Below are 19,504 nucleotides of genomic sequence, written 5' to 3' on the forward strand. Positions count from 1 at the left end.
TCATGTTAGAGTGTCTCTATAATACAGCAAGAATTTTATAACCCTTTGGGTTCCAGTAATTAAAAAAGAAATCTCCACTGGTTGATAATGTGAGAGATGGAGTGACACAGAAATAAACTGACCGGCCTGAGGACACGTGGTACATCAGATCAGAGAGACAGGGTTGTAATTAAGTAGTTTTTTTGTTTGGTTTTCATTTTTGCCAGTAGATCACATTGCCATTGAATATGGCTTTTCCCTCAGCACCACTGTGTTGCCTCCCCACTTCTTTCCCGACACTTACTGACTGCAGAGAAAGCTGGGACCTACTATAACATGAAAATTTTACTCTCCAGCCGTAATGTTGTGCTTTGTCAACATTTACAAGTTGCTGTCAAATGGTTACTTAGAAATGTGTATTTGTAGTATTCCTTTTACACTCTCTTTCTGTTATTTTCTGTGCAGCTTCTCTGAATCTTATTCCACTATGAAGCAGCTGCCAGGAGAGACTATTCGTCTCCTTTCAAGTTCTCAGGTGATTACTTCAGTTGTCAGTGTGGTGAAGGAGCTGATAGAAAATTCCTTGGATGCCAGTGCCACAAATATTGATGTTAAACTGGTAAATCCCTTTTCTTTCTCTTACAAAGAGTTGGATGTAAAATAAGATGCAAGGAAAGTTGTTCCACTACAAATGTATTTTTTAGGCCGTTGTGATTTGGGGAATGGCAAGGTATTAGTAGTATTTACACATATGTATTTTTACCTCACGTAAAAATGATCCAAAATTAGTTTCCATTAATGTTTTTCAGGCTTTGCTGAAACAGTAGGGCGTATTTCTACTTCTGAGTGTATCTTAGGGAAAAACCTGTCAACTTCCTTAATATTCATTTTCGTACTTAGAATTTAATTTTTATGACTAACAGCTAGTTTTAAAAGATGTTGAACTTCAGTTTACTGCTAGACTGACATATTTAATGCTCATTACAAAATATTGTAAGGAAGGTGAAAATGGAAACAGTGGAAAAAGTTGATGGCCGTGCTAGAGTTTTTTGTAATATAAATTACCACATGGTCCCTAAATTAGCATGGTTAATTCTGGCTACTTCTAACACTTCCTTTTTATAAGTTGTTAAAAAAAGTTGGCATGTCACTGAAGGATAGTTTCCGACAATAGAAAATATTACTTTTAATAAAGAATTTTATTTTTTTCCCCAAATGGGGCAAAATGGCCAACTGATCAGCTATTCTTGCTGTCATATCTCTGTTTTTGCAGGGTTTTGTCAACAGCTGTATAGTAGCAGTGTCCCCTGCTTAGTAAGAGAGAAGTGTTGTAACATCCTGTATAAATGGATGTATCCAGAACTGCATCCAGTTTCCTTCAGTGCAAATAAGTGTGTAAGATATTATTGAATTAAGTGTTAGACAAGTGCTTTTCATTAGGAGGGCAATTCAATTTCTGCTTGTTTCTTTGTCCACGTCTCTGCTACTTTTTTGAATGAGTCTCGAGCGTCTTCCATCTGAGAACGGTTTCCTGCAGATGCTGAGGAACAGGCTCGTTTGCTACTGCCTTAAGTGAGCTGAAGTTACTCTATCTTTGCTATGGTCTGTCATGACCTCTGTCGTCTCAATATTTAGATTTCATAGAATCTTGCTCATGAGTAGCCCCACAGTAAGTAGTGTGTGCACAGTTATGGGGGTCGGGGTGTTGGAATCAGATCCTGTGATCTGATGGATTGATCTGATATTGATCAGATCAGTAACTGCAAGAAGTCAACAGAGAAGGTTTTGGAGCCTTCCAGAATGGGTAAAACAGACCTTGTCTCTTGTGCTGGTGTGCTGTTACAGATATGCAGATAGCTGGAGGAGAAAGCCTCTCTGTAATCGGTGTGGCTTTCACGGCACAGCAACCACCTGTTTTCGTAGTGATAAGTCCCAAATCAATTAAAGACAGCGTTTTCAACCATTTTCAGTGCATGAGTCATCTGCATAGTTACATTCTTTGTCAGTCGAGCTCAGTCCAAATCACTGCAGTTGTAAAGAAACAAACCTGGCTTTACACAGGTTGTCAGTGAGTGAAAGAGATTTGCTGGTTGTTCTTCTGTGGGTACTAGGGGAGAAGCAAAATCCTGCACTCTGTGCAACTCTAGACAGTAATACTGTGAAACAATGAATTTTTTTCCTGGTATTCTTTTATGTGAAATTTAAATAATTCTGACCGTATAATAGTGGTCAATGACCACATTAACTCTGGATTAGTTCAAAGTCATAATAGAGAAGGCAAACTTTGAAATTCCATTTTACAGCTTGATAGCTTTTGCGAAACTGCAGCATTTTCATTGATTTAACCTTTTTCAGATGGATTAGGAAGGCTGGTTGATTCCTTCGGTCTTGGTACCCAATTTGCCTGAACAAATATAGGAATGGCTTTTTTTGAGACAAACAGGCAGGAGTTAACTTGCAGGTGGAATGGTTCTCAGGTAGAAACCATGGCAGTGATCAGCTGTAGTGAGAAGCTTTGGCTGGTGTTTTATTGTTGTTACCTTCTTGATTGACCAGACTCCCATAGGTGACGTTATGGGGTGTCTTTGCACTGTCTATCAACATGAATCATACTGTTTGACATCAGTAATCTGGCAGAGCAGCTTAAACATCTCATAGGATCATAACCTCAGTAGCATTTAGGTCATGGAGGAAGGTGTTGCAGAATACAGAGTTTGAGCACTGTAATATTTACGTAAAACGTGTGCAAGTAAAAATTAATAACATTAGAAAAGAAATAGAGAATCGTTCATGTAACATTTTGATTCAAGATAAATCTCACTTTTCCTAAACAGGTAAGTGGTGTGGAAGTAAAAATTAGAATGGAAAATAGTGACTCGTAAAATTCTCACATCCTTCCCTAGCACATACAGCAGCAGGGTAGAAGGCTTCCTGCCTATATCTCCTTATGTGTTTTTATGTTCAGTTGAGGTGTACTGCTTAGGTTCTGTTTTGCTTCCCAGTAGGAGGTTGACTCAAAGATAAGCAAAAGCATTGTTTTTTCACCTGAAGACAGCTTTTGCACTGTTCATTAATACAGCAAGTGAAATGTTACCACATTTCTGTTACGTATCGGTTAATTAAGTATATATGGTTCTGTGCCTACCTCAGAGGCTTTGGATGTTTCCTAAAGCAAATTGTTGTGAATACAGATAATATCTTTAGATACCTTCTTTTAGTTTTTAATTGCATCTTTTTTTTACTTCAGGAAGTAACCTTGGGAGTACATTATATTTTTTCATAACTGTTTTCAGTATAGGCCCAGATGAGACAGCAAAGTTTGTTCTGTTTAATCAATCAGCTTTCAGTGATCAACCATTGCATGCTCTGTCCATTAAGCCACTACTGAAGATATTTCTTTTTAAGCAAAACCAGTTTTAAGGCTGCCTAGATGTATTACACATGACAGCACATTTTTCTCTGTGTTGCATCATAATCTTTTCAAAGAGCCAGTTGTGCTTCTGTACCAGAAGTTCAGTTGGTGATCCTGTAGCTCTAAGTACTTTCTCCTCCTGGCTTGTGGTTCTTTTGGGTGCAATTCACATGTGCACATTATAATGTAGCTGTAAGGAAGCATTTTTTTGCTGCACCTGTTGGAGATGTTATAGAACCTGAATTCCATCTTGCATTTAGCTGTTGTAAATATCTGGCTTTTTAGAGTTTTACCCTATTTTTGCTGGTGCTTATTGAAATGACATATTTAAATTGGAATTCAATAAAATATGTACTGCATATATGTAAAGGTAAATCACAAAGATTGAGCTTTGCTTCCTTGAAAGCTGTTTTAAAAGAGCCTCTAGGAACCTTTACTTCTTTCTGTAAAGTATTATATCTCTTTACAAGCTTATTACTGTTGTCATTCATGCCTTGCCCCCCATTAGAATTTTACTTCTGTATATTGAGACAGACCATAGAACCTGGAAAACTACTGAAGTCATGAAATTGCATAAATCAAGACTGAAATTGAAAATGGTTTTAAGTGAGGGCCCACTGACTTTAATGGGTGCAGGGCTGCATTTGGGTGATTTCAAAAAAATTGATACCAAGTAGGTAAGAGAAGTGAAAAGAGGTGAAAAAGTCTTTAGCTTTCCAGCTATAGGTCTCTTTTTGAGCTTAGGTTTTGCAACTTTCATCATAGTTTAAAAAAATCTTTACTTAAATACGGTAAAATTAAAACAGAAATTACGTTAACATGCTGTTTCCAAACCACAATGTATGAATTACATTATTTAATTAGAGGAACCATCACTATTATCCTACATGTTGTATTTTTCTTTTTTTTCCCCTTAACCAAAAGACATTTAATGTTTGCTCAGTTCCTCCCACTAAGCAAAACTCCTGCTTCTATGTGGATGGCTGGAAGGTGTAACCTTGGCTGCTTCAAACTTGTGTCTTAATTAATTTGATTGCTTTAGTGCTCCACTGTGTTTTGTTTTCTTTTCAGGACGACTACGGGTTTAGCAAAATAGAAGTAAGAGACAATGGCAGTGGGATCAAGGTTGAGGATGTTCCTGTTATGGCCATGAAACACTACACCTCAAAAATAAGCTCTTCTGAGGACCTTGAAAGGTTGACAACGTACGGTTTCCGTGGGGAAGCTTTGGGGTCAATTTGCAGCATATCGGAGGTGAGCAGTTGCTATAGATGTGTCTGATCTTTGAGTTATGATTTCTTTTGTCTGTATGTGTTTGTGAAAGTTTTATTAAAATACCAGTGCAAAGGCTTGAAATGTTCCAGCAGCCTGCCGGGGATGTGCTTTCTGAACCATTTGGCATGTGTATACTGCCTTTCCCCCCAGCCCTGAAGCCATGTCATAGGAATTTCTTGCCAGTGTCAGTCCTGCCCTTCTGTCACACTGGTCACAGCAGTGCTCTGTTTATTTTCCACAGTCAGAACAGGTCTGAGATAGATTGGGTTGTATTTTCTTTTCTTTTGTATCAGGGAATATTATGCCAAAAAATATGGCTGAATTTGGTACTCGAATTAGGGTAAATCAAAGTGAGGAGCAGCAGGTGGTGGCCAGGAGAAATAATTTCAGGGAACTGATGGCCCACATAGCTACCATTCCAGTAACCATTTCTGCCTTCTTATCTAGGTGATCAGCAGTCATGGGATCTTGCTGGGCTCCTTATTGCTCTTTGACATGTATGTGACTGCAATTGCACAAACTTTGTCCCTATGAGTAAACAGGAACCTGCTACTTGGCATGTCTGAGTCTGATCCATATGTTTGTGTTAAGAGGATTGGCACTGTACTGATACTTATGATTTAACTTGTCAACTGAAAGTAAGTTTGTTCAAAACCATCTGAAAAGTGTTCAGGCTGTTGATTTAACTTGTCAACTGAAAGTAAGTTTGTTCAAAACCATCTGAAAAGTGCTCAGGCTGTTAAAGGCACAGCATCTGGCAGTTCTGTTGTGCTCTGCCTTTCTGTATTCATACTGCACCAAGGTCAAGTTTTGGATTCTTTGAATCTGCCAAGGATTAGATCCTGCAAAAAGATACTGATCTCTGTGTCTGATTGGAACCATCAACTGCTGAGGTCAGGAGAGATGATGTTAGAGCTTGACTCCTTGATGCCTTGGGCTACATTCACATTGCACTAAGCAGAAGTGGGTTGTGTGTTTGGATAGAGATTTCCAAAGATGCTTTCAAAAGTGTTGGTGTTTTGATAGATGATGACAGACCTCAATCATTGGTTCCTTCCAATGAGTTGTCAGAGCAGAATGCCATCTGTTCTGAGCTTCTCATCAGCTCTATGGTACGTTTCATAAGAGATGGGAGGTGACCTGAGTGTATAAAGTGCTTTAATAGGTATTACTTCAATCCTCATATCAGTAATTATATTAATTAAACACTTCTGGCATTCATTGCATTCTGCCCACCCAAACTGCCCCCTGAAGTTTCGGTTCGGAGGTATTTAATATTTAAAGAAGGCCTTTAAGTAGATCTGTAATACTGTCATTTCCAATTAACCAATTGCTGTTTTTCTCTCTAGAGGTATGACTTAACTCTAAATGATTCATATGAGACACTAAAATAACCCCAAAATATCCTGAAGCGCTGTGCGTGTGATAAACTTTGTCTTTCGGGTGGTTAAAGTGCAGTGGCTCTGCTGTTCAAAATGTTGGTGCCTGAACTCTGGTTTACGACTGCTCTTGCTAAAGCCATCTGTGTATTACCTTAATAGCTTACAAAACATGCAGGGAGTGATTGCCAGATATGTTTGGGTGTGGAGAGATAATACACAGAGAGTAGTCGTTAAGTTTGTTGGATCTCACGTAAATTTAAGAAGTTGTCATAGGCTGCCTTCTCTCTCACAGAGGATGAAAATGCCAAATTGTCAATTGATTTAGTTGTTTATTTAACCTGTGTTAGAATAGAAGACAGAGCAGTGTGTGTTGTAGGAAGTAGGAATTACTATGCTTTGTGTATTAGCGTGATAGAAATGCTTTTAGTTAAATGGATGGACACATGAATAATAAATAATGCAGAATGTTTCTGTGCCTGTAAGAAACACCCCTAGAAGAAAAATTTTATAAACTAATTAAATGTAATCATGGTGACTAAAGTAAAGGAGTGGTGAGAATATTAGCAAAGCTTGTCGAAGCTCATTCTGAACTTTGTCTATCCCTGATTAAGTAAGTTTTTTTAAAATCACTCTCTTCAGGTTTTGGTCACAACCAAGACAGCTGCTGATGATATCAGCACTCAGTATGCTTTGAATAGCAACGGGCATGTAACTTCTAAAAAGCCTTCCCATCTAGGACAAGGTAGGATATCACTGTTCTGGTGTTGCACTGTAACAGGAGTGTTTTATGTTTCTCTGAGGCTCTGTCTGATGTTGAAATACCTGTTCTGTACTTGAAGGCTGAGAATGAAATCTTTGCAGCTGTAAACACTTCTTGCCTTATATCTGTCAGCTGAGAATGTGTTGTCATATTGTAAGAAATAATACGGTTTGGAAATTGTTCTAGATAGTAATTATAAACTCGTTTCTCCTTCTTTGACTCACTTCAAGCTGACAGTGGAAATAAAAGCTATAAAAATTCAGTTCTCCAGGTCTATATGAAAGGTTTGTTCAGGACCAAACTACAGAACTAGGTTTCTCTACGTAGCAAAATCCTTGCTTACAGGAGGAAGACTTGCCCTGCTGCTCTACAAAGGAATTGCTGGAAGCAGCCTGGCTGTAGGACCAGGCAAAGTCATAGTTCTTTATAACCTGCAGTAAGGGTGTGTAGCTAATTTTAAGTAGGGATTCTTTTTAAGATTTAGACTAGTATATTCCAGCCATAGAAAATACTACATTTTGCATTGTCAAAACTGTTGAATGATTGACTGCATTCTGTGACATGTTTAACACTTTGCAATATCCTTGTGGGTTCAGAATTCATGGGATTGTGTTGGTAGGTGAATATTCCTCCTCCCTCTGTGTACCTTGAACGGAAGCTCTTCAGGAAATACCCTAAAACAGATGCTTATGAAGGCCCTTAATGAAGCACAGTGTTCCTTTGCCTCCAGATATGTGTGATGAGATTCTAGTCTGAAATCATTTTACTAATGAAAGCTGACTTAATATGCACTGAAAGAGTCTTCAGCTTTATTTAGTGCTGAGTCTCGCAATTGTCAGTGTGTGTGAAAAAAAACTTAACGCTGCAGTCTCACAGCTCTTGAGGTCTATAGATACCTTTTTGGGGAAGATGACTGCTAATTTGGTGTATTTCTTCTCATGCAAATAACCTAATTTAGCATTACTTGAATTTATTTTGTGTGCAGCAGCATACAAACAGGTCTCTTTAAGTAAAAATAAAGTTTCCTCAATATCCCATGATGTACTTTCAGTGTAATTTCTACTTTTTTTTTGTCACCTGCTTGCAGGTACCACAGTAACAGTCCTAAATTTGTTCAAGAATCTTCCAGTAAGAAAGCAGTTTTACTCAACAAGTAGAAAATGTAAGGAAGAACTAAAAAAAGTCCAAGATCTGCTGACAGCATATGGTATCATAAAACCGGACCTGAGGGTAACATTAATACATAATAAGGTAATAATGAGTTTTTCCTCTATCAGGTGTCTTAAGGATGAGTTTCTAATGAATTTATGCAGTTCATCTTATATTTGCATAAAATCTTTAATTCCTGGGAATTTTCTTGCATCATAGCTTTGTTTTGGACTTCCACTTATTTTTTCCATTCATAGTTGTGTATTTATAATGGCTACAGATTTTGATCTTAAACTTCTAAAACTCAGGCTCAGATTTTTTGGTGTCTTCCAACAGATGTGTGGTTAGATATATGAAGTATAAAAATTATTTTACATGCTAATGGTTAGTAAAGATGTTGGTGATGTATTGCAGACAAAGAAGCAAGACCCTCCTGGACCATGGGGCCTGATCAAAGGTTAGCCAAAGCCAACTGAAAACTCTTAGAAAACTTATTTGTTTAGGCTATTTACCTGGATAGACACTATAGCTCGTCCAGATAACTTGTCATAAGAGCTCAATACATAACCATGATTTTATTTTAAAAGGCTAAAAAATTCCAAACAATTTGATACCCAGATGTAAGAACAGTAACATATGTTATAACAAAGAACTTTAGTTAAGCTAGTTGTTCTTTGTTAGATGTGGGGGAACGAATTCAGAGGCTACTTGGAGGCTGTTTTGACTTCACAGCATGCTGAATGGTAATTCTACAGCACAGCTACAGAAATTAGACACACAGCCACAGAAATGACATGTTGAGCAGTTGCCTTTACCTGATCCAAATTTAACATAGTGAATTCCATTGGCTGTACCTTGGCTTTTGACACCTCAGAGAAGAAAGTTGTGCTAATTGATTTCCAAGCTGCCACAAAGCAGAGAGTGACATCTCGTGGCCAGATCCCTCAGCAATTCTGTTTCTCTTCTAAAATACTTTTATTTGTTGAAATGCAGCCCGTTCATTGAGCAGTTTTGATCAGTTATCAACCAAACATTCTCACTTCAGTTCCTTTTCAGTGGGAATAATAAATGGCACTGTGTGCTTTCCTGAAATGAAAACATATTGCCCTTCCTTTTCTGGAGTTGTTTAACATGCTCTGATTATATTTATGTGTGTATTTCTAAATATCACTGTGTAGATACTGTGAAAAACAAAAACCAGCCTTTTGGCTGGCTACAAAATTAGTATTTCAGAGCTGAGGAAGTGTAGCTGCTTGCCGTCTTATTTCATTGGGAGCACTGAGAGTTTGAAACCAGAGATCTCCAGGGGTATCTGCTTCTAATATTGTGCTGAGCTCCTTGACATATCTAGCAGTGGTTCGCAATATTGGTCTTAAATGTTGGTTAGTAAAACTAATTGTGTCTTTACTGGTGGTTTGGTTTTGCCCTCTCTTGCAAGTTGCAGATGATTTTTTTAATAGTATTTTGATTTCATCGCCTTTGAATAGACTATTGCATATCTTGGGGTTTTTTTTCTCTGCTTATTTTAATGCAGTGACAATGATGTGCAAGAAGGTGATCACATGTCTTTTTCACAGTACTTACTGCAAAAACGGTGTGAAGAGTGGCGTGACAGTTGCCATGGCACGTTGCTTTTGACTGCCTGTCCTATTGGCTTCAGAAGTACATTCTTCAGTATCCAATTCAGGCAGTATTGTTCATTGTAATGGCAGAGATGGTGCTGATTTTTTTGGCTCTTCATTTTGCACTGATGCCCTTTCGTTCATTTAATTTATTTAGGAAAAAAAAGGAAGGCGAGTGCGAAAGTGCTCAAATGTTTCATCACAAGAGGTCGCTCAGTAGCTATTGCTGAGATGGGAAAATTAAAGGCTTAAGAAGTCAGACAGAAGGTGTAGTCTGTCTCTGTGGAGATGCTTTAAAATAGTCTGAAAATTAAAAACTGAACTGAACATAAAAAAATTTGGATGTAAATTCCTGTCTTGCTACTGACGTTGTCATTCCTTGTAAAATAAAAAGTTACCTGTTGTATCATACCTTTTAGGAAATTTGAAATTCTGAATTTCCAATGTATAGCCACTTGCAGTAGGTCAATGTGCATTTGTTTTAGCTTATCACAGAATATGAATATTCTTTACCTTTTCTTTTAGATGCTAGCTATTATTGTCGTTAGTTATTAATTCCAATCAGAAGGTGTTTTTTCTATACTGATTCTACAGCATATCTGTGCTACAGTAATACTCTGCTGAATAGGGTTGTTGCATGACTTTTTTTTTTTTCTGGTGATGTCTATTATATTTTTGTTTGAAATCTACCAGTAGAAAGAATCAACTTCTTAGAATGGCTTTATTTTTCGTGTATCTCATAAATTACGTATTCATTTAAAAGACAATTTGTATATGCAGTTATTCAGAGGAGTTCTTAGAATCCCAAATTCTTAAGGCTGAGCCAATGCTTTCTGTTGCAATGGAAGAAGATTCACATCGGGAGTACGATCAGGTTCTGAGGCTTAAAAGAGCAAGAAGATACAGATGAGCTACGACAGAAGGAGACAAGGAAAGATAGGTTGAAAGACTAGAAAAGGTAGTAAGTGAAAAAGGTGTAAATGAAAGTGTATTTCAAAGAAGTCTTCTCAATAAATTACAAAAACAGTACTTAAAAAAAAAAGCCAAACCAAAAACACCCCCACCAAACAAACAAACAAACAAAAAACCCAAACCAAAAGCAAATCCCCTCAGTTTTTAAAGTCCTGTATTTTATATGAAGGTAAAGGGACATGGAAGGTAGGATGGAGCTTTGAGCAACCTGGTCTAGTGGAAGGTGTCCCTGCCCATGGCAGGGTGGTTGGAACTGGATGATCTTTAAGGTCCCTTCCAACCCAAAGCATTCTGTGAGTCTATGAAGGCATAGCCCTCACTTTAGCAAGGAAGAGTGTAATGAGGCTGAAGCTGTCGCAGAAATGTCTGAGGTTAGGCATCTGAAAATAGTTGCCTAATTGATTCCAGCAGAAACTTATTTTGACAAGTCAGGCCTCTTTATAGAGCTGTTGAATATATATATAATGTTAGGATGCACGATACATAGCATGTTTTATTTCCACCACATTTGGTTGGGTTTTTTTAAAAGGTGTGTATCTTATGCTTTTGAATGAAATCTCCAGAAATTTTTCTTTTTGTTCTGCTGCATTTCATATCTGTGTTTAGTTTGGAAAATATTACCATTAAGTGTGGTTCTTCATAGAAAAGAAATCAGACAGTGCTCTTCCAGCCTTTATGTTGTTTTTTAGTAAGTAAGAAAATAGGTACTCTTTTATCAGTCCTCCTAGGGTTCATTTATTGTGTACTCACCATCAGTGGGTTTCCAAGATAGGAAGTAATCGGTTGCTCTTTCTGCTCAGAATGTTTTGTTTGCATTAGCAATAAATAATGAATCACTTTGCAGATCAACCCTTGAAGTACTATTGCTATTTTGACAACTTGGATTAGCTAGTGCTCCTTCTTTTTATGAAGGTTTATCCTGCCAAGACATTCTTTGAATACTGATAATGTTGATCCTCTTGCCAGTATGGTTATGTTAGAAAGAGGTATTTTTCTTCTTTCATCACCATGTTCCTTGAAAGCATATTGAATAATGAGACAGCCAAATGGAAATAATTTACATGAGTATTCAGCAAGTTTATTTAAAGTTAATGTTATCTGAAGGCGTGCTAAGAACATTTCAAAAGTCAGCTACTGCTCAAACTGCGTCAAACCCTTCAGCCCGAAATGCCGTATTCCAGCCACCTATGAGCTCTGACTGTATTTTACTCGAGGTGGTAAAACACAGCTTTTAGTAGTTCCAGGGCTATTTCAAAAAAATTATGGCAGCAAGTGGTTTAGATGGTGCCCATCAGCAGGTCATACCATAAACAACTGGTCCCATGTCTTATGCAAAGTACGGGTCGGCCATAAGTAGGCTCAGTAAATTTTCCAGTTCCTGTTGAGGAAAACTCTGCATAAGGGAATATTTTTTTCCCAGTGTTTTTCATGCGTAATGCTTTGTAGCCTTGGTCACGCACAGTTCTGCCTAGGACTGTGTATTGTTTGTTTCTTGAAAGAGTCAGGAGTCAGAACTTTGTGATACACGGTCCATTTAAAAACTCTTATAAATAACCGGTGGTGGTATTCTTCCCCAAAACCCTTTGTTGGTGGTGTTGACTTAACAGATGCCATCTTCATTTTTTAATTTACAGTAAGTCTCCCCTTATTTACAAAGTTGCATAATCTTAACCAATAGTTTGTATCAAATAATCCAAACCCAAGGGATTTTTCTGTGTCTCTGTCCTCTGTAGTAAGTGTGGATTTTTGAGACAGAGTGAGTGCGTTAGGGTAAATTTACCATTTTTAATAATGTCAGTATACTTCACACTCATTCATTGCGATTCCAAACTCTGCTGTAGCTGCATGTTGAAAATAAATCTGTATTGCGCAGAAATAGCAGCACATGAGCTCTGTCTTGAGTTGGAAAAGCCACTCCATTTAATGATGATAAATTAAGTCCCTCCCTAATCTGCGTGTCTGAAAATATAAAGAGGAATTATGATTAAGAATCTGCAGTGCTCTGCAGCCAACATGCTTTCATGCTGACCTGGAATACAGCTCAGTCTTTACTTCTATTCGTTGTTTAGTGGCTTTGCTGAGAAAGCCAAACAGAGAGTTAATTATGGTGTTTTTTTGTGCTGAGGACACCTGTCCACTAGGAAATGCGCTGAGACCCTCAACTCAATTTACATCAGCCAGAGAACAGCTGCCAGATGGTAACTACTTTTGGTCACTACCAACCTGGTTGAATTTGAACTGGTGACCTAGAGGTGAAATGCTTTATATCCTATTACTAATTCCTTGAGGTTTCCAGTTTCTCATCCATCACTTTTTTCAAATGACAGCCCAGTATATGTCTGAAATCTCAAAACAATTACTGTTTCACATATGCAGTGTGTGTTGCAGAATCTGAGATGTGCCTTTAGCTCTTGCAAAGCTTTTGCACTCACTTTGTATGCTTAAAAAAAGGTTAGTGGAAAAAGGATGTTTCCAAAGCTGCATGGGAATTTTCCCTCTTCCTTAGCAGTGTACTTAGTCACAGTTAGGTATGTTATTTTTGTTAACTACTATTTTACAAAAGGCTTTTAAACCTCCCATTATTTAAATAGAATTCACTGTGATGTTGTACATCCCCTGAATGACATATTTGGATTGGAAACTGTTTTTTGGCAGTAGTTTAATTGTTTAGGAGGTTTTATTTTTTTTTTCTTCCTGCTATGAAAATGGATTTTAGCAGAATTTTAGAATATCCTGAGTTAAGATAGAACCCACAAGGATCATCATGTTCAACTCCTGGTCCTGCACAGGAGAGCCCCAAGAATCCCTCCACATGCCTGAGAGCATTGTCCAAATGCTTCTTGAACTCTGTCAGGCTTGGTGTTGTGACTACTTCCCTGAGGAGCCTGTTCCAGTGCCCAACCACCCTCTGGGGGAAGAACCTTTTAATAGAATCATTAAGGTTGGAAAAGATCTCCAAGATCATGAAGTCCAACCTTTGACCGAAAACCACCATGCCGACTAAACCACATTGTGAGGTGCCATGTCTGCTCAGTTTTTGAACACTTCCAGTGATGGTGATTCCACCACTTCCCAGGGGAGCTTGTTCCAACGCTCAACCACCCTTTAAGTGAAGAAATTTTTCTTAATATCCAACCTGAACCTCCCCTGGTGCAGCTTGAGGCCATTTCCCCTTGTCCTGTCTCTGGTTGCCTGGGAGGAGAGGCCGACCCCCACCTGAGAGCGGTAAGTTGTAGAGAGTGATAAGGTCACCCCTGAGCCTTCTTTTCTCCAGGATAAACACCTTCAGCTCCCTCAGCTGCTCCTCATCACACTTTTGCTCCACATGCTCCACCATCTTCTTTGTCCTTCTCTTGACATGCTCCAGCACCTCAATGTCTTTCATGTGGTGAGGGGCCCAGAACTGGACATGGCACTTGAGATGCCTCACCAATGCTGAGTACAGAGGGACAATCACTTCCCTGGGCCTGCTGGCCGCATTATTCCTGCTGCAAGCCAAGATGCCATTGGCCTGTTTGGCCACCTGGGCACGCTGCTGGCACATGTTCAGCTGCTGTCAATCAGCAACTTCAGGCCCTTTTCCACAGGGCACCTTAATAGCCTCTTTTATCCCAGCCTGTAGCACTGCAGGGAGTTGTGCAGGACCCGGCATTTTGCCTGGGTTGAACGTCACACAGTTGGCCTTGGCCCATCCAGCCAGCCTGTCCAGAATCCTCTGCAGATCAACACTCCCACCCAACTCGATTTTGCCTGCAAACTGACTGAGGGTGCACTTGATCTCCTCGTTCAGATCATTGATAGAGATATTAAACAGGACCGGCCCGAATACTGATCCCTGGGGAACACCACTGGTGATCAGCTGCCAACTGGATTTAACTCTGTTCACCCCCACTCTCTGGGTTCAGCCATTCAGACAGTTTTTTACCCCACAAAGAGTGCACCTGTCCTAGCCATGGACTGCCAGTTTGCCCAGGAGAATGCTGTGGGAGGCAGTGTCCAGGGCTTTACTGAAGTCTGGGTACACAAAATCCACAGCCTTTCCCTCATCCACTAGGGGGGTCACCTGGTCATAAGAGGAGATGAGGTTCTCTGAAACACCCACAGCTGAACGTGCGTGGTTAAAGCAGTCAAAAAACTTGTAACTCTCAGTAGCCTCTAATTCTTGAAAGGTTTTAAAGACAGGTGTTACCAGATGAAGATCCTTGGCCCCTTGTAATATCTGTTAGCTCCTCTCCTAACTTACCTCCCAGCTCTCAAATCCGAGCATTTCTCCACTGTGTCATGCTCAAGAAAGCCTTTTTTCATTGAGAAGGTGCTCTTGTATCACGAAAGGGAAATCTGAGTAGCGAATACACTGGAATCTGTAGGATGAGCAGTGCTGTGGAACATGACTGTCTTTCAACAAATCCCCTTGATAGCTGTAATATCTGATGCCCATGGGATAGACAGGTATGTCAGCTGCATCTGATGAGTGGAAAAGTGGTGTCTTGAGTTTCTTTACTGCATGTCTTCACTAATAGTTGTCCCACCATCGCTTACAGAATGGAGGGCACAACTGATTCCTTAGGGGCAAGTATAAAATATATGGGGAAAATAATTCTGATTAGTTGCATAATTGTTCTGTAAGCTAAATTGAAAAATGGTTTTGATTTCTGTTTTCAAGAGAGGTTTACGTAAGGGCTCTCTTTTAGTGAGGTAACTTACCACTGGTTTTAAAACAGGACACCAATTATGGCATGGAGTTGATTAACACTTTCAAGGCTGGGATTCTAAAGGACGTGTTTAAGACTTGGTCTTTTCTTGATCTTAGCTGATAGGTTTTCTTTCACAGCAGAGAATGTGCCAGCCCTAAAGGCTAGGTGTCTGTGCATCATTAAGCTGAAATGACTGTAGACATTGTACATGGACTGTACATGTCTTTTGGTTTCCCTTGGGCTGAATTCAAACTTGAGATATTGCTGCCTGGCTTTGTTCCTGTTTGTTTATTCTCAACAGGTAGGCAGTGATGCTTTCATTTGAAGCCTGATAAGCTGTTAGGTTTTAAGTCAAGAAGGCTAAGGAATGTACTGGCCCAAAGAGTTAACTATCTGCAGTGAGATGCCAGCGTGACAGGATTTTGGAAGCACGTAAAACAAAATTAGAGAGACTGTGAAATACAGTTCTCTTTCACAGAGCTAACCCAAGTTACATTTACCAGCCTGCAGTTCATGTGCAACTGCTTGCTCACCTAGACTTTTACACCCTCAAACTATTACAGGATATGACTGTCACAAAACAAATTAAGAAAATATGTGGTTTCTGGGTAGTAAAAGTCAACTTTGTTAAGTTACTGCCATTAAGTAGTAATAATGGGATGAGTTGGTTTAACTTGTAGTGTCATACTTGTACTGAAGTAGGCACAGTTGGAAACAGCATCCAGTCCCCAGCTCTAATTAAGGTTTTCCTTTTGTCTGTGATTGCAAATCACTGTAGCTGCTGATAGAAGTTCTAAATATGAAGGATGGTTAGGGATGTGGAGTGGCTGCATTTTTTTCTCTGTCATTCCTTGGTGTCTTTGAGGAGAAAAATATTGAGCAGCTCTTAATTCTGCTTAGTGCCGTAATACCAGGGACCCCGGTGGGAAGAGGGTGAATCTTTCTCCACTCATGACACATTTTTCAAGGAATCCTTCTGGGCTCTATATATGCATCCTGGAACAATGGATGCCTACTCCCTGTGTGCATGGAGTCATAGTATCATGTAGGTTGAAATGTACATTGTCATCCTCCACGAAGTATGTGTATCCTAGGGCTGCATGGGGTGGAGAGAAATAGGTACAAACAGACCTGCTTATCTTCTGTACATGTGCAGTAGATTTTATACACCTTATGACATTTTGTAATATCTGGATCGTGCAATCCCCTTCAATGAAGCGAGGAGAGAGGTGGGATATATTTGGCTGGCTCTACGAAACCCAAGATGGGGCATATGTAATAATATATCTTTGAGTAGGCTGTTTCTGCAGCGTCATCATACTGACTGGAGTCAGATTCTTCCTTGGCTCATCCTCGACACCCGCTTTATGTGACCTAGAAAAAAAATTTAGGGGGTGTGTGGGGGGTGTATTTTTAGCTAAACTAAAGGGTATAAGTAAGGTTAAAAAAATAGGGTATTGCAGGAACCTCACGGAAAGAGGCACTTTCTAAAATAAGTGGAACAGGCATTGTTTCTCTGTGAATTTTTTAATGCCTGTTGATACATTTGGAGAGTCTAGAAAAATAATTTTCTTTAAATTACTACCTCTTCCTATGTTGTTGCTCCATAATGTGCTGTCAGGGCTAACAATGAATACACACTGTATTCAGTGTTCATATAATGTAGAAATTAGGAATATAGAAATTAGAAATTGCCTAACCTCTTTAGTATGTAAGCTTTAATTTAATCTACAGTGGTAACTATTTTCTAAAATTATGTCTGTAGTACTGAGTATTAAATCTGATAAATATATGACTAGCTGAAAAGCTAGTCTGAACTTATTACAGTATCTACTTTTAGCAAGTTTACATTTAATAAGTTCTCATTTTCCACCTTACTCAAGTGATCTTTTCACAGTTCTGAGTATCAGCCGTTTAGCGGGTCAAGCAGTGTAATAACCTTGCATTAATCAGCAGCTAAGATTTATATCTGTACCTGCAGCCTTACATTAGCATAACCTAAAATAAACAGCATGATGTTTATATTAGTCATATAACAAGTGTCTTTCTCAGTTTGGTCACATGCATTTAATTTAAAATATATCCAGTAAAGAAAAAATCGCTTGGCACTTTGTGTTTCCATTTTAAGTAATCAATTTTAAAATAGAAGCAGTACAGGATATGTTTTATAAGAGGAGCTCTAAAGAAGAGGACAGATTCTTTCATCACTCCAAAATATCTTTGAGGAGACTTAGAGCAGGTGTAGAGGAGAGAGGCTGAGAGGCAGCGTGCCTTGGGCAGCCCCGGGCTGTCCTTTCCCCCTCTCTGCTGCCGGAGCACGGTGGGGACTCCCTGCCAGAGCTGTGGACACCCAGCCCGTGGCTCTGCCTGCTCCTTTCTCCTTCTCCTCCTTGTCTATTCGCTGCCCTCCCTGACGTAAATTGTCCTTTATGTTTTAAGGGGTTCAGGCTCGCTCTAGGATGACTGAGCTGTGATCCAGCATGTGCAAAGGGCTGTCAGGCCGGTGTCTAGGAGCTGAATTAGATTCAGGCAGGATTGCAGAGCCCCACTTCACAAATGCTGCAGAGTGTACGTGGAAATGGAAAATTAAAGATTTGGGGAATAGTTTAGGCTCAGCAGTCTCAAAGCTTTACAATTCCACCTGTCCTGTAGGAGGGGAGTATCATTTTACAGGAGCACTGTGTTCTTCTGTGGAATTCACCCCTGAAGGCCAGCAAATATCCCACGGGACAGGTGGAATTTTAAGGCTATGTATTGCATTTCTTGAGATGGGTGCTTGTGTATTTTTTTCTCCCACAACACTTTCAGTTAACATCCTGTATCAGAATACTGTGAACCCATTTTGAATTCATTGGACACCTAGCACCTACTGAAAACATAAATTTTAGCAGCACTGTAACATCTGATTTAAAATGCAACTTGCTGAATTTTTTTTTCTTTTGTGTGTGAAGGTTGCACGTTGAAATGCACTCAGACATCTAACAGTGACAAAAGTAAAGTGGACCTGAATGTAACAGTCTGTTGCATAGAAGCAGAAAACCAACTAAGGAAATTAGTTTTTATTGTTGAATCAGCATATTCAGCTAAATTTGTGACTGTGTGGTATCGGACTTGCCATTAGCGAGAGACAAAATTTCACCTTCCGAAGTAGCTAATACTTTTTGTATCCATAAGGGGACTTGGCAGGTAACTTTTGTTGCAAGTTCAAGTTCACTTTGCCTTATTTTACTTATCAAGTCTTTACAATAGTATTCCAAGATATGTAGCAAATAGAGCAGTTGTTCCTTCATCCTTCTAGCTTTTACAAAGTTTTCATTAGACAAATAACTGCTTTCCTTTCTAAATAGCAGGCTTGTCATAGACCTAGAGTATCCAGGTGTGGACTATGAGTGGACAGCTAATAGCCTGATCTCTACCAAAACAGCCTTTCTCTGCAGTATAAGTAACATAGGCATTGCAGTGCCCAACTTCAAATGTTGAGCACCATGTTAGAGACACATCATAAACCCTCAGTTTATATGCTCAGTAAAAACACAAAATCTACTGCTGTGTACCAAAGAGGAGAAGTAGTGTTTGTATTGATTTGTGTTTAACAATTGCTTCAGGTACAGAAGTCCAGATTGGCCACGTAACATCCATAAATTAAAGCTTTGCTTAGTTTTCCAATTGCTTTGAGTCTAAATAAGTAATACAGTATGAGAAGACATGCCAAAAAGTACCATAGCGAGTCGGTTAACACCGAAAGTTGTGATTTTCAGAGGGTCAAAGTACAGAATGTTACATATACAGTGTGTGTGCAGTTGCATATGCATGTTCATAGACATGACTTGAGTTCAACAAATATAATGTCAAAAATTTGACTCTGTGCCATTTGTTTCAGGCAGTTATTTGGCAGAAGACCAGGGTGTCAGATCACAAAATGGCCTGTATGTCAGTTCTGGGAACAGCCGTTATGGGCAGTATGGTACCTTTTCAGCACTGCTGTGAATATCCTGAGGTGAGTTTAAACTTCCTTCTCCCAAATTCACTTAAAGGCTGTCAATGAAGAGAGCTAAGTCAATATTCAGATAGAAGGAGACTTTGAAAAAGAGGATGTATCCGCAGACTGACATCTGATTAATGCATTTGCTTCTGTTGCTGTCCTCTCCGTAAAATTAATTGGTTTGGTGATTGAAAATCCACTCCAAGAATCATCTCATCAGGACTCATGTGGCACTGATCAAATGGCAGTAAAAACAGTTGTGATGACAAATGCAGAA

General features: G+C 39.2%; 1 protein-coding gene across 10 annotated transcripts in view; it reads left to right on the forward strand.

Moving 5' to 3' along the window:
- The window catches only part of PMS1 (PMS1 homolog 1, mismatch repair system component), a 45,057-nt gene that overhangs the window by 1,809 nt on the left and 23,744 nt on the right, over positions 1–19,504 (forward strand). For 7 of the 10 annotated variants that reach the window (XM_027678100.1, XM_027678099.1, XM_027678096.1 and 4 more), the window contains 5 exons: positions 445–598; positions 4,463–4,645; positions 6,688–6,790; positions 7,896–8,059; positions 19,126–19,242. In XM_027678100.1, the coding sequence (XP_027533901.1) occupies positions 467–598; positions 4,463–4,645; positions 6,688–6,790; positions 7,896–8,059; positions 19,126–19,242 (699 nt within the window). In that variant the 5' untranslated portion in view covers positions 445–466. Of the gene's footprint in view, positions 1–444; positions 599–4,462; positions 4,646–6,687; positions 6,791–7,895; positions 8,060–9,491; positions 10,212–15,361; positions 15,457–19,125; positions 19,243–19,504 lie in introns of those variants that run through there. The other 3 variants (XM_027678104.1, XM_027678105.1, XM_027678106.1) reach the window with 3 other exon arrangements.

This window comes from Neopelma chrysocephalum, unplaced genomic scaffold (genome assembly GCF_003984885.1).
Source record: "Neopelma chrysocephalum unplaced genomic scaffold, ASM398488v2 Primary Assembly neopelma1_44, whole genome shotgun sequence".
Classification (NCBI taxonomy): Eukaryota; Metazoa; Chordata; class Aves; order Passeriformes; family Pipridae; genus Neopelma; species Neopelma chrysocephalum.